Source organism: Lampris incognitus, chromosome 2 (assembly GCF_029633865.1).
Source record: "Lampris incognitus isolate fLamInc1 chromosome 2, fLamInc1.hap2, whole genome shotgun sequence".
Taxonomy (NCBI): domain Eukaryota; kingdom Metazoa; phylum Chordata; class Actinopteri; order Lampriformes; family Lampridae; genus Lampris; species Lampris incognitus.
Window position 1 is genome coordinate 133381891 of NC_079212.1, and position 14517 is coordinate 133396407.

General features: G+C 42.7%; 2 protein-coding genes and 2 non-coding genes across 4 annotated transcripts in view; all 4 read right to left on the minus strand.

Moving 5' to 3' along the window:
- Positions 1-489: 489 nt before the first annotated feature.
- rplp0 (ribosomal protein, large, P0) lies at positions 490-5710 on the minus strand. The gene is made up of 8 exons (XM_056273055.1): positions 5676-5710; positions 5186-5293; positions 4584-4759; positions 4248-4335; positions 3954-4100; positions 2676-2861; positions 2039-2179; positions 490-699 (listed from the first exon to the last, which is right to left on the minus strand). Exons 2-8 carry the CDS (start codon positions 5237-5239, stop codon positions 544-546), a joined length of 948 nt encoding a protein of 315 aa, XP_056129030.1. The 5' UTR covers positions 5240-5293; positions 5676-5710; the 3' UTR covers positions 490-543.
- Positions 1011-1139, minus strand: LOC130108625 (small nucleolar RNA SNORA63). The gene has a single exon (XR_008809935.1). It is a non-coding gene; the product is annotated as a small nucleolar RNA SNORA63 (small nucleolar RNA).
- On the minus strand, positions 4402-4531 carry LOC130108626 (small nucleolar RNA SNORA63). The gene has a single exon (XR_008809936.1). It is a non-coding gene; the product is annotated as a small nucleolar RNA SNORA63 (small nucleolar RNA).
- A 3581-nt stretch (positions 5711-9291) lies between the features above and the next one.
- pxna (paxillin a) overlaps positions 9292-14517 on the minus strand; it is a 51796-nt gene continuing 46570 nt past the window's right edge. The window contains exons 9-11 of the mRNA XM_056302149.1: positions 14146-14227; positions 13607-13755; positions 9292-12447 (exon numbers count right to left, since the gene is read on the minus strand). Coding sequence (XP_056158124.1) covers positions 12181-12447; positions 13607-13755; positions 14146-14227 — 498 coding nt within the window. The 3' untranslated portion in view covers positions 9292-12180. The remainder of the gene's footprint in view (positions 12448-13606; positions 13756-14145; positions 14228-14517) is intronic.

The window sequence follows — 14517 nt, forward strand, 5'->3', positions numbered from 1 at the left end:
CCTAGTGCATTTTGAATGTCGTTATTCATGTAGCCCTTGATGATACAGGCTGTGCACTTGGACTGACTGCACTTAAGGTGCAGTCTTGGATTTGTGCTGAGATGCCTTTAAGTTGACATGAATATATCTGCAGAGTCCTGACTGTGCTCCAAATTGCTTTCAATAAAAATCCACTGAATGAAAATAAAATGTACTAGCAGATTAAGAATAATTTTCACCTGTGGGTACCAGATAGTGAAATGAGCAGTCACATTTTGTTGGAATGAAAGCCACATTGAGCTAGCTTGACAAAAAAATTGGGGGCCATTATTACCAGAATGCATTTAACTTTAGATCTTAATCAAAGCTACATCTGCCAACACGACCAGTCAAATAATACAGCCAATAACCCAGGTTTTAGCCTATGCAGACTATTCAAGACTGGTGTTGCCAAAATTTCAAGCTACACTGAAGCCATTACACAAAGAGTAAGACAAGGAATCAAATTGGTCAGTTTTTTTCTTTTATTAAAATCAAGTCATTTCTGACTTCGCCGTGGTGAATTTAGTCAAACAGACCAAAGCCCATGTCGTCATCCGATTCCTCAGACTCCTCCTTTACCTCCTCCTTGGCAGCAGCTGGCGCTGCAGCAGTCTCGGCCGCTGCAGGGGCAGCAGCAACAGCAGCAAAGGCAGATGGGTCGGCCAGGAAGGCTTTGACCTGTGGGTAGAAAATAGGGAAGAAACCTCAGGCTTTGCTCCATTTCTGTCCAATGAAAAGCACTGAGAATGTGGAAAAAAGTCTGCGATAAAAAAAAAAAAAAAATCGGGCAATTCAAAATGTTTCTGAATCTCAGAAACCATCCGGGCAGCAGTAAACGAGTATTTAATAAAGTGCAACCAATATTTGTCATTTAGTGCAAATCACCAATTGCACACATTTTGGGTGAAATTCCTAAAATTGGTACACACTGTGCTAGGAGTTTATTACAGCATGCTGTTATATTTAGCAACTGAAATAGTCAGCAGGCAATGTCTGAGCCCAAGCGTCCCTGCCTATAAGGGAAAACAGATAGACAGGGATAGAAGGAAACAATTTACTGTTTGCAGGGGGAACGACAATGCAGCACCACACAAGTTGCACTGTAACTTATCCTGCAGGTTGTGAGGAAAAAATAAACTGATATTGCCATGAGGTTGCCTTTAATAAATGTGTAAGGTTATATCTGAAATCCATTTTGGTTGCTACTTAAATTTATGTATGAAATGGCCACTTGGAAGATTTAAAAACTAAATCCTCTTTTCCCTGTAGCTGATTAATAAAATTAAAGGGATAAAACTGTAAACATAACCTGCTCCTGATTTCCAATACCCCCCCCCTCAAGTTTTTAAGAGTTATGCTTGTTCAAATTTGAGAGGAATCAGGTGAGATTTCACTTTGATGTCCTGTAGGGAGAGCTATTACCAAATACTGTTTTTTATATATATATTTCATGTGGGAGACTTTTTTCCACCACATGAAATAATTGGGACAATATTTCAGAAACTTTCATCTGTAGATATCAAGCAGTGAAATTTGCAAAAAGAAGCATCCTGCTCATCAATGACCTTGCAATTGGTGGAGATGAGCGGCAGCTCCTTGTTCCAAACACTTGTGGCTCACAAAATGTCTGAAACTGGAAACATTTCTAACAATTCTGTAGTGAGCCTAGCAAGGTGCCATTTAAAACACACCAATATCCTAATTTTAAAGTAACAATCCCGAGGATCGTCTTGTTAAGTTACCAGTTACCATCTTTTACTAAACAAGGTGACAATGACAACTAAGCCGATCAGCCACATCATTGACAGGAATGTCACAATCTCTCTGTAGACATTCCTGCCAAAAATCCCATGTGATGGAGTTTCAGTGAACAAGCAGTGGTTGGTCCACCAGAGGATAGGAGGAACATATGCCGAGTGCTATATTTATGGTTTTAAAATGACTCCTGGGAAGCATATGCCAAAAAAAGAGCAGCAATTTCCGAGATTGCCACTCTAAAGTTTAAAGCATGTCATACCTTGTCTGCCAATGGGAAGGAATAGTCCGTCTCCACGGTGACAGCCAGGACTCTCTTGTACCCGTTGATGATGGAGTGGGGGATGGAAGCAAGTGTGGGGTAACCAATCTCCAGACACACACTAGCAATGTTTCGCACACCCTGAAAAAGTACCAAGTGTCCAAAACTGAAAAAGAAAAGCCTTACACAACCCAAGATCACATTAACCCACCCAACACTGGTTTATGAGGCATGATTTAAGCATTAGAGGACATACTGTCTTATCAATGTAGTGAAATCATGTCTGAGACCAGCGTCCCTGCCCACCGGGGAAAGCAGATAGACAGGGATAGAAGGAAACTATTTATTATTTGCAGGGGGAACGACAATGCAGCACCACACATGTTGCACTGTAACTTATCCTGCAGTGTTAAAAAAGCTATTCAATCACTGACTGCATAAGCAAAAGCAACCAGCAAGAGTTGACTCCATGTACATGTCTATGTGCAATTTGATCATTAAGATTTGCATTTTGTCAGAACTCTACCAAAATATATTTGCCACACAATAACAGTCCTTAAGTACATACAAAGGATTAAGGGCTCCAATCTCCATAGTTCCCATCAAAGGACTTAAGGGAACTAAAAGCAAGTCTCACCTCCAGGAATCTGGTGTGCAGGGCAGCCTCGGTGATGTCAAGCACCTCAGGACTGTAAACACTGCCATTGTCATACACCTGCTGGATGATCAGACCGTAGGAGAAAGGCGAGATGTTCAGCATGTTGAGCAGCGTGGCCTCGCTGGCACCCACCTTGTCACCAGTCTTGATCAGACCGACATCACTCTATGGGAAATACAAAGACATACAGTTCAGTTATTAATCCAGGAGTCCTGAAATCTAACATTCATTAAACTGAAGGTCTCTAAGATTTTAGGGCCAAGTGTTTTCTCCTGCAATAGCCATTAGTGGGTGGCCCGCCTGCCAGTTGTGAACACCCGCTAATTAATCATCAGCCCCTCTTGCTAGTAAAATGTGAAAAGGATTCATTTTCAGTGAAATGGAAAACATGTGCAACAAACATTTCTATACCATGGAATTACAGGTAGGTTTTCAAAAGAATTCTGTAACTGACTGTTTTATGTGCACAAAATGTCACTCAAATGAATGCAGGAGAGTTGCAACACTGTTTACAGATCTCACAGTCTGGAGTTTTGGTGTTGACCAGACGATAGATGTCTTATATTACAATTACAAACTGTTTCAAATTCAGTACTCGTTTTCCCTAAAGACTTTACATTCAATACGTTAATTTAAATGTGTAACCTTCCAATGACTTGAAAGGCAACTCATTGCATAACGAGACCAGTGGTATTTTAATACTGCAAGCATTTTTAAACAAATCCTTGCTATTGGGCGAAAACCATGAAACTGAAAACTTTCTATTACAAAAAAACCCCCAAAACAAACGTATATGTAACTAAGTATTTGAATGGCTCAATGTTACTAGTCAAATGGGGTAATTTACAAAGCCTGTGAAAATCTAACACTTGGTTGTAAAATGACGAAATAATTATGTTTAGTTGACTCATTTACAGGTAATGTGATTTCCGCTCGATGGAAACAAAAATAACAAACGAAACTGACTATAGTGTAAGGAAAGGCTGTGGAAAGTTTGTCAATCTTAGCATGATGACAACATTTGAGTAAAAGTGAAACAGGCAAAAATGGCAAGGCCCCATCCCCCGTCGACTGCTTGCCAATTCTCACCACCCCACCTACTAAATAACATTTTTGGGGTCAACATTGACGGTTGCCTAATGCCAAAGTTTATCAAGTCACCATGCTGGACAGCTTGTGCCCAAAACCAAGCTATGCCTGAATTTTCAAGAGGATTTAAAGTAGACTACAATACTGGGTAATACCTTACAAGCTCACCAAGATTTCAATGGTTCCCCTAGAAATTTTGGTAGTGATGCCCAGAGCCTGGAAGAAAGAGGTCTTCTCAGGGCCCAGACCAGTGTTCTGGGCAGGCACCGTTACGTCACAGGGGGCAATGGCTCCGGCACGGGCTGCAGCTGGCACCTAGTGTGTTAAAAGTTGAAAAGTGGGTCAGTATAGACAACTTCCAGTTATCTAACAGTTTGTCTAAAACAACAGCTAATAATTAAGTTTAGTAAATGATAGCCAATCATCAATTTTATAGCCATGTTAGTTACATAAAGGTCTCACCTTGTTGGCCAGCAGCAGGTCCCTGATCTCAGCCAGATCCTCCTTGGTGAAGACAAATCCCACATTTCCTCTAATGTGCGGCAGGAGCCTAGGCAACCACACAGTTTAACTATATGGACTCACAACAGATGCTATAGGACAAAATGTTGATCAAGTGTCTGAGACCTAACGTCCCCGCCAGCTGTAGGATGCTTGCTGACAGGGATAGCAGGAAACAATTTATTGTCTGCAGGGGGAACGACAGTGCAGCACCACACCAAGTTGCACTGTAACTTATCCTGCTACAAAAAATCATTAAAAGACCATAAGAGAAAACATGATTTCAAGAAAGCTCACTTTTCTAAGGCAGGGTTGTTCTCCAAATGGCCTCGGATTGCTTTACGCATCATGGTGTTCTTGCCCATCAGCACCACAGCCTTGCCACGCAGAGACAGACGAATGGTCTGCATCTGTTTGGAGCCCACATTGTCTGCACCCACAATGAAGCATTTTGGGTAATCATCCAGAAGTTGCTGCAGAGATATAGTATGTGGCAACACTTTCTTAGAAACAGCATTTCCAAACATGTTTCATATAAGCGAGGCTAAGGAACAACTTAATCTGTTAACAAAGACCCATGATATTAAATTACTTTGATTTAATGCAACCTACACTGACACATTCTTTAAGTGCCCCGATGCAAGGCAAAGAATGTTCAAGTGACACACCAAAAGGGGAGCCTTCAGTAGGTTATGAGCTTTGTAAGTCATCCTTGGAATGTTGTTAATGACAATTATTTTCTGTGTCTCAATGTGTAATGCCATTAAATCGCTCTACAAATAGGAATGTTGTAATTTGGTGGGGGTTTCAGTACAAACTGCTTGTTAATGGTTTAAAGAACTCCACTGGCCTGGAAATGATGTACGACACTTTAAGTTAACGGGTGACCTCGTACTTACGATGATTTTCATAAAATAGTTGGACTTCCACGTGGCCCTGTCTTCCCTGGGCATCTTTGCAGTGCTTCCAAGGATCGCTTCGCAGCTGGTTTAAAGACTAAGAAATATCTAAGGAATATAAAAAAAGAACAAGTTAAATTTGGTATATCACACTAAAAGTTAGACAAGTGGTCACTCTACGGTTGTCAAAAGATTTTTAGGTCACACAATCTTGAGCAATCGGGCAGCTAACTTAGCCAAGGCTAGTTAGCCACGAGCTGTGACAGTGACACATGCGGTCGAAAGCTAATGCTGCTCGGCTAGCTCGCTAGCATTAATTGAAAAGGCCGTAGTAAAAGTATTTCACATTGGAGCAATAAAAAATGCACTTCCTATTACACCGTGCAAAGTGTCCAAGTATGCAGAGTCCAAGTATACAAAATCCGATAGAGCAATATTTCTTACGGATAATCGCTATCAAACCGTATATAGGAGGAACGCTATTTCGTACCTCAACGTAGGGTCGCGTGAAAGAAAGAGGACGGGTACCGGAAGAAGGCAATATATATAGTCACAATAACCAATCAAAACGGAGTATGGTGCGTTAAGGGCGGTACGTAATACGTCTTGAAACGCTTGCGACGTCCTTTTTTCTTCTTTTTTTTTTTTAACTTTATTTAGATCAGAATCAGAATCAGTTTATTTGGTCAAGTATGTGTGGGCCAACACATACAGGGAATTTGTAGAACTTAATTCCCAAATTTGTTGTTAACCAAATTGTAGGGCTCCCCTTCTACTGGTATGCAATTATAAAATAAATAAAATACCAGTTATACTGTCAATTTCTCACAAACAGGCGTTATTGGCGTGAAAATTAATTTACAAGCAGAATTTCTTACCACAACATTATTACATCTGGAATAATGGTGATATCTTGTATAAAAATAGGAGCATATTTCTGAAGAATTGGTTTGACAGAAACATCTTTTTGGTGAGTCAAAGGCCATCTTGAACTACAATGAATTCATCTCTCATTTCAATTTAACTGTCACAATTAAGGAATTTGTTCTGGTGATGGGGGCTATTCCTAATGGTTCTGTAATTTTATGCAAGGGTTGGTTAATTCAAGAAGATGTTTCTTTGGTTAATCCTGCTGATTCTCCTTGTGGGAAAATGTCTTTCTCACCATCCTGCAAGAAGAATAACAAAGCTCTTTGCTCTTTGTTTCAGAGTGAGGCCTTATGTCACTAATTACTGGAGCAACTTTGCTAAGTGCTGATTCTAAAGATACCTTTCTTTTTGTTCTACAATGAGTATTTCTGGAGTTTTAAGCGAACATACAAACATACACTCTCACTTTATATATATAAGATAGATATTTTGATTACAAGAAGCGGAAACTGCATTTTGCCTATTTTCTCCTGGACATCTCATCTCATCATCAGCCGCTTCTCCGGGGTCGGGTCACGGTGGCAGCAAGCTAAGTAGAGCACTCCAGATGTCCCTCTCCCCAGCAACGCCAGCTCCCCTTGGGGGATCCCAAGGCGTTTCCAGGCCAGATTGGACATGTAGTCCCTCCAGCGAGTTCTGGGTCTACCCCAGGGTTTCCTCCCAGTTGGACGTGCCCAGAAAACCTCCAAAGGAAGGCGCCGAGGAGGCATCCTAAACAGATGCCCGAACCACCTCCACTGGCTCCTTGGAGCAGTGGCTCTACTCTGAGATCCCTCTGGATGTCCGAGCTCCTCATCCAGTCTCTGAGGCTGAGCCCAGACACCCTACGAAGGAAACTCATTTCAGCCACTTGTATTCATGATCTCACCCTTTTGGTCACTACGCAAAGCTCATGACCATAGGTTAGGGTTGGAACGAAGATTGACTGGTAAATTTAGAGCTTTGACTTCCAGCTCAGCTACCTCTTCACCACAACGCTCCAGTACAATGTCTGCATTACTGCTGATGCTGCACCAGTCTGCCTGTCAATCTCCCGCTCCATCCTACCCTCACTCATGAACAAGACCCCAAGATACTTGAACTCCTTCATTTGAGGCATCCTCAACCTGGAGAGAGCAATCCACTATTTTCTGGTAGAGAACCATGGCCTCAGACTTGGAGGTGCTGACTTCCATCCTGACCATTTCACACTCATCTGCAAACTGCCCCAGTGTGTGCTGGAGGTTGCATTCTGATGAAGCCAACAAAACCACATCATCTGCAAAGAGCAGAGATGCAATTCTGAGGGTCCCAAAATGGAAACACTCCTCACCCTGGCTGTGCCTTGAGATCCTGTCCATGAATATGACAAACAGAATCAGAGACAAGGGACAACCTTGGAGGAGTCCACACCCACCAAAAACGTGTTTGACTTTGTGCCGAGAATGCGGACACAGCTCTCACTTTGGCTATACAAGGATCGGATGGCTTGTAGCAACTGCCCTGGTACCCCATACTCCTGCAGTACCCCCCACAGAGTGCCTGGGGTACACGGTCGTAAGCCTTCTCCAAGTCCACAAAACACATGTAGACTGGCTGTTCAACTCCCATGCCTCCCTCAGCACTTCCACAAGGGTAAAAAGTTGGTCCATTGTTCCACGGCCAGGACGGACTCCGCATTGTTCCTCCTAGATCCGAGGTTCGACAATTGGTCAGAGCCTCCTTTCCAGCACCCAAGAGCAGACTTTACCCGGCAGGGAGGCTGAGCAATGTGTTGCCCCGATAATTGGAGCACACCCTCTGGTCTCCCTTTTAAAATATGGGAGTCACCACCCCAGTCTGCCACTCCACAGGTACTGTCCCTGACCTCCACATGACACTGAAGAGGTGTGTCAGCCAAGAAGCCAAGATAGCCCAACAATGTCCAGAGCCTTCAGCATCTCAGGGCAAATCCCATCCACACCTGGCACCTTGCCACTGAGGAGTTTCTTAACCACCTCAGAGACCTCTGCCAGGTATATTGGTGGAGCTTACCTCGAGTCTTCAGACACTACCTCCTCCACTGAGGACGTGCTCAGAAGCTCCTCAAAATGTTATTTCCACCACCCGACAACATTCCCAGTCCGGGTCAGCACTTCCCCTACCCAGCCGGACACAGCCTGAGTCAGGCCCTGCTTCTCCTTCCTGAGTCGCCAGATGGTTTGCCAGAACTTCCTTGAGGCCAACCAAAAGTCCTTCTCCATAGCCTTGCCGAACTCCTCCCACACCAGAGATTTTGTTTCCACAACCGCCAAACCTGCAGCCCCTCTGGCTTCCCGGTATCTGTCTGCTGCTTCAGGAGACCCCTGGGCCAACCAAGCCTGAAAGGCCCCTTCTTCAGCCTGACAGCTTCCCTCACCGCTGATTTCTACCAGCGGTAAAAAAAACACTACCCAGAAACTCCAAGAAGACCGGACACTCCAAACTGCTATTCAATGCATAAGCACACACAACCGTCAAAGCCTTCCCCCCAGCGACTCGTGATCGTATAGAGGCAACCCTCTCATTCCCCCGGAGAACTCGAACATGGCGACGCTCAACTGGACACTTGTATCCCCACATCCGCCCGGCGCCTGTCACCTTGGCCAACTCTGGAAATGAAAGAGTCCAGCCCCTCTCCAGGAATTTGGTACCAGAGCCCATGCTATGTGTGGAGGTGAGCCCAACTATATCTAGTTGATACCGCCCCAACACTCTCCTGGACCGATTTTTTTTTGTTTAGTTTAGATACGTGTTAGTTTGGATATACGTGTTCTTGTAGTTCTTGGATGTGTTTTTGTCTTTGTGTTGCACTGTTGTGGGCAAGTGATGAAATGAAATGACAAAGTGATTCTGATTTATAATGCCACAACTTTTCTTTGTGAGTTCTATGTACTTAATCAGTTTCATAGCGCTATATAATGATTATTATTACTACTATTACTATTATGTGATAAAGTTTTATTGCAATACGGTAAAATATTCCTGTCACAGCTGATTTTTTTTCTGCTCAGGCAGCTTTTCAATGGTTGCGTCACTTGAGTTTGGAAACTGACTTAGCTAAAGTAGTAATGTTTTAAGTATAAGTTAAAGGCTCGACTCAAATGTAATGGAAGAAAATGAAGTAGTGCTGGTGTCTGTGAGAAGATAAAAAAATCATGTCTTGGACAAAAACAATGTTAGAAATGAAGTAATTATTTTATTCGTAGCAGTCATTCCTCAAATGCACGTTATAATCAAACCAACATCGGTTTTTAATGAGGCAACAGAAAGAGCCATGAAAATTTGTGGCACATGGAGAAAAAATGTAAAGGTTAAACGATCACAAGACAATATCTCTGTATATGGAGGAAGATAGATTTTATTTCACTTAAACCAAGAGGCTTTTAATGTTCCATGAACCTTCAGCTAGAAGGAGTGAAAACTATAAGGCAACGTATTGCAAGATAAATAAACATAGAATGAAAGTAAAACCAAAATCCCTTGCTCACTTTCAGAGTCGTACATAGTTGAACTCAACCATAAATGTTGAATTCCAAGCGTTCCAAAAACCCAAAGCCCTGAGCCTTCTTAGGTCTAAACCAAATGGACTCTCCTGTATGTGGCTCTGTAGAGTACATTTGTCCGAATCTGGTCTGTTACAGTGTTATGGGTGTTAGGAGCCTTTTTGAAAATCAGCATAACATGCTAACCAAAGCAGGTGAAATCTCTACCCGAGCTCAAACCACAAGGTCTCAAACACAGGTGAGACTCAGAACTCCACAGTGTATAAGACATCATTGCATTAGCATACAGATTTGGCACAAGCACAGATATTCTTTCAAAGTAAAAACAAAATGACCAACATGTATACTGTCTACAAACTCCAAACCTTACACACCAAGGGATTAAAATCTAAAAAAAAAAAAAAAAAAAATTGCATTGAAGCTCATAGGATTAATCAAACCATAGTCAAAAACTTCACACAATGATTCAGAGATATCGGATAGTTCAAAGTTACTTGTAAAATAGGTAATATGAAATGTCATCACGAATGTTCGGCCCTGGCTTGGTGTCCTTGTATTCTGATTCCTGACCAGCTAAAAGAAACATCCAGCTTCCATCAGTGAGACTAGCGCTGACGGAGGATACAAGTCAAATCAGAGCTCATTGCTCTCAATAAAAAGACTGAGGGGGAGGTATCCTTGGCTATAAGACACTCATTACAAACTGGACCATGTGCGTCAGTGGTTAAGTAAATGATTGTTTGGCTATATGCCCATAGAGCCTGCTCTCTGCAAATCAGTCCGAGCAGTAAGAGTTAAAAAATATTTTTCTTAACAGTGACAAAACGCAGCTCCGTCACAAAGTCTAGTATTGAAGTTATACAAATTCATTGTCTGATTGTTATAGCAACTGGCAGCAAGTGCTGACAATAAGACAGGTGCAATTTTGCAGTTCAAATAAAACTAACATGCTACGAATCCAAATTGTCGAAAAAAATATAATAATGCATTCCATTAAGAAGCGCGTTTCTTCTTTTTTTTTTTTTCTTGAATCAGCCAAAAGCAGTGAAGCTGTTAAAATTGTTTTGCCTACTTATTATTCATCCATGATTCGCATCAAAACAGTGGTTTAAGTAAAATGTGAAACTAAACGTTGACCTAAGCTGAATTCCTGTTTATTCTGGATTGATTTGAGTTTGGTAAATGCTCAGATACAGCAGTATTTCAACTCCACTTTCATACCGAGTCAAAAAATATTGCAAGCATTTTGGCTTGTTTTCTCAAACATTGCACCAAAAGTTTAAGATTTTTCACATATGTGTGTATATATATCTATATATATAGATATATAGATATATATACATACACACATATACATACACACACACACACACACACACATTTATAGTGTAAAACACAACACACAAACAGTAGTAAAGTAGAAAACTTCCAAGTTGTTATGGGGGAAATGAATGAGAGAATGTCACATGACTGATTTCCTTCTCTTTCAGTGAGAAGTGGTATAAAAATGACCAGTGTTGCTCTCCTCGGCTATATGGGTAATGGAATAAAAAAAAAAAGAACAAAACAAAAACAATGCTTCTGACAAATAATATTCCCCAAAAGCACATGTACTCCATACTTTTCCATTGTGAATGAATGAATGAACGGAGAGCACAAATCTGAATGTCTAATTCTGCAATTACTTGAAAATTGAGAATGTGTCTGAATATATTTCCATAGGAAAAGAGTATAAAAATAGGACCTGATATGTTGAGTATATCAAGATGTAAAATACACATTTAGATGGTGGTGAGAGATCTGTGGTTGGTGGGCACCAAAATTTTTCGCTAGCCTTGTGAAGCAGTGACAAAAAAAAAAAAAAGTTGAGAGAACGAAAATTGGGGGAAAAATTGGATTCCCTATACTAGTGAGATCAGTGACTGCGTGCATGTGTGTTTATAATGTGTGTCTTTGCAATGGCACCTCAACAATTTTAGAAGCTAGAAAAATACACATCTTTTTCATATATAATTCAAACAATCATAGTCCAACCGCCGTCTACATATTTCAGAATTCTTTGAGTTTAGCTTTCTATGGTTCATGCAAATGACAGTGTCACGCCATCTGAAACCGCCACAAACCTACAGTGACCCAGGCTGGACACACAACGCACTGTTTTTGCCCAGGGATATAGAGAAAATTATCTACAAAACATGGCTCTGAGAAAACTGGAAATATTTCCCAAAAATGGACATGCGCACAAAAACATGTGCACACACACTCACTCTCACACACACACACACACACACACACACACACACACACACACACACACGGATATAAACATGTCTACTTTGCTGCACATAAGGATGAACTTTTAGCATGACAAAAAACTCTTTGGGCTCTGTTAATGGCTCCTTTAAATGAAAGTGAAATGTCGATCATGGTCTCATCTACTACTACTCAACGCCCTCTGCACAAACTACGGCACCAAACACCCATGTGAGTACATACTGTACACACACACACACTGACAAATGTTTGAAAGGGTGTGCATGTACATGCGCCCACACGCATATCCTAGCTGAAGAGTTTGATGAAGCAGCCCTGGCAGTAGGGTTTTTCGTTCTGCTCCTTGAAGGTGCCCTTGTTAAGCTGCTTGAGACAGAAGGCACACACAAAGTGCTCTGGGTGGAACTTCTTGCTCATGGCTGTGATGCAGCGGCCAGTGATGGGCTTCTGACATCCAGAGCAGAGTGACCCACGGCGCTCATGGTAGTGCGCCTCGCAGTAGGGCTGGCCGTCATGCTCGAAGAAGCTGCCATTGATGAACGGCGTAAAGCATTCCTGGAAAACACAATAGTAGAGGATTAGATGTCCATCCAGCCATCCATTATCCAAACCGCTTACCCTGTTCTCAGGGTCACGGGGATGCTGGAGCCTATCCCAGCAGTCACTGGGAGGCGGGTGGGGAGACACCCTGGACTAGATGCAGCCTTTTAATATAAAAGTACCAGATGGCTGACTTTTAGGAGAAAAATTCTGTTAAATTTTACATCCTTAATATGAACTGTACTGTAACAAGCATAATTTTATTTTTTATTTTGATATACTCTATTGATCCCCATAGGGAAATTATGCTCTGCATTTAACTCATCCTAACTGTGTAGCTAGGAGCAGTGGGCAGCCACCGTGCAGCACCTAGGGAACCAACTCCATTTCGTCTTGCCATGCCTCGGTCATGGGCACAGACAGGAGTACTAACCCTAACATGTCTTTTTTTTGGGGGGTGGGGTGGATTTCCCCCCATTTTCTCCCGAATTGTACTTGGCCAATTATCCTACCCTTCCGAGCCATCCCGGTCGCTGCTCCACCCGCTCTGCCGATCCGGGGAGAGCTGCCGACTACCACATGGCTCCTTCAATACATGTGGAGTCGCCAGCCGCTTCTTTTCACCAGACAGTGAGGACCTTCAGCAGGGGGATGTAGCGTGTGGGAGGATCACGCTATCCCCCCACCCCCACAGGCGCCCCGACCAACCAGAGGAGGCACTAGTGCAGTGACTAGGCCACATACCCACATCCGGCTTCCCACCCGCAGACATGGCCAATTGTGTCTGTAGGGGCGCCCAACCAAGCCGGAGGTAACACGGGGATTCGAACCAGGGAGCCCCGTGTTGGTAGACAACGGAATAGACTGCCACGCTACCCGGATGCCCCTCAACATGTCTTTTTTGATGGTAGGGGAAACCAGAGCACCCGGAGAAAATATGGGGAGAACATGCAAACTCCACACAAAGGAGGACCTGGGATGACCCCCAAGGTTGGACAACCCTGGGGTTCAAACTCAGGACCTTCTTGCTGTGAGGAGACAGCACTAACCACTGAGCCGTGCCGCCCATAATGCTGTCTTGGTCAGGGTTTAGCAATGTGCAAGTTACAAAACTGCGGCCAGCAACAAGCAGACATGCCCAATGACACATATTTGGAAGATAAAAGACACTCACCCTGCAAACAAAGCATTCGGGGTGCCAGAGAGAGTTGAGAGCAGAGATGTAATTCTCCAAAATGGCACGTGCACAGCCGCCACATTTAGGGGCAAACATGTCAAAGTAGTCCTTTCTGCAAAACGCCTTTCCATCCTTCTCGTGGAAACCTGGAGGGCAGCAAAACCACACACTGATTCTGTTCCAAATATTACACACTTTTAATTTTTTTTGATGAAAGTGATAATTCCACCTCACATATATTTGATTAGCCCTCATTGGGCAGTAAGTGGGCTGTAAATGGGCTGCTCTTACAAGATTTGTTTCCAAAGACGCGTGTGCGCTGTGAAGTAGTGTGGTTTCTGGGTATGCTTGCCTGATGCACAAGATGTTCATTTTGACACAGAGGGCTTGGTTTCAGTTATATTCCTCCATCCTTCATACCAATTTACCACTACACTTCTGTCACTTCCAACATTTTACCAACACACTAATATCAAACTGTAAGCTGTGTTTTGGGTGCATGCATCTGCTGGTATAGGGGTAGTTGCAGGGTGTACCATCTGGTCCAAAAAAGGCTCCACACTGGGCACAGAAGAAGTGCTCTGGATGCCAAGTCCTGTCCAAGGCAGTCACTACTTTCTGTAAGACAAGAAAAATTAATACAGTCCATCACTAATCCATTAGCACAAAAGTAAAAGAAAATGCGTCCCCACATATTATTTCAGTGCAAATAAAGATGAGAAATCAGTCTAAGGAGTGGATAAAACGGCGACAGAATAAGGAGGATCTTGCTTCTGTCGTATGACCTTCTTAAGGTATGATTTCATGTGTAGTAACTCACAATATTTACATACACTGAGTTCAGGAATTGAAAGATCGCCACACTTTGTATAAAGGTCTGAGGAATAAAGCCAGAATGTATTCATATG

Bases quoted from the DNA above. Each gene is read 5' to 3' on its own strand.
- rplp0 (XM_056273055.1), bottom strand. From the start codon at position 5,239: ATGCCCAGGGAAGACAGGGCCACGTGGAAGTCCAACTATTTTATGAAA. The intron at 4,336-4,583 runs GTGAGCTTTCTT...GTGGTTGCCTAG, and splicing joins AACAACCCTGCCTTAGAAAA to GCTCCTGCCGCACATTAGAG. The intron at 2,862-3,953 runs GTGAGCTTGTAA...TATTTCCCATAG, and splicing joins GGGGAACCATTGAAATCTTG to AGTGATGTCGGTCTGATCAA.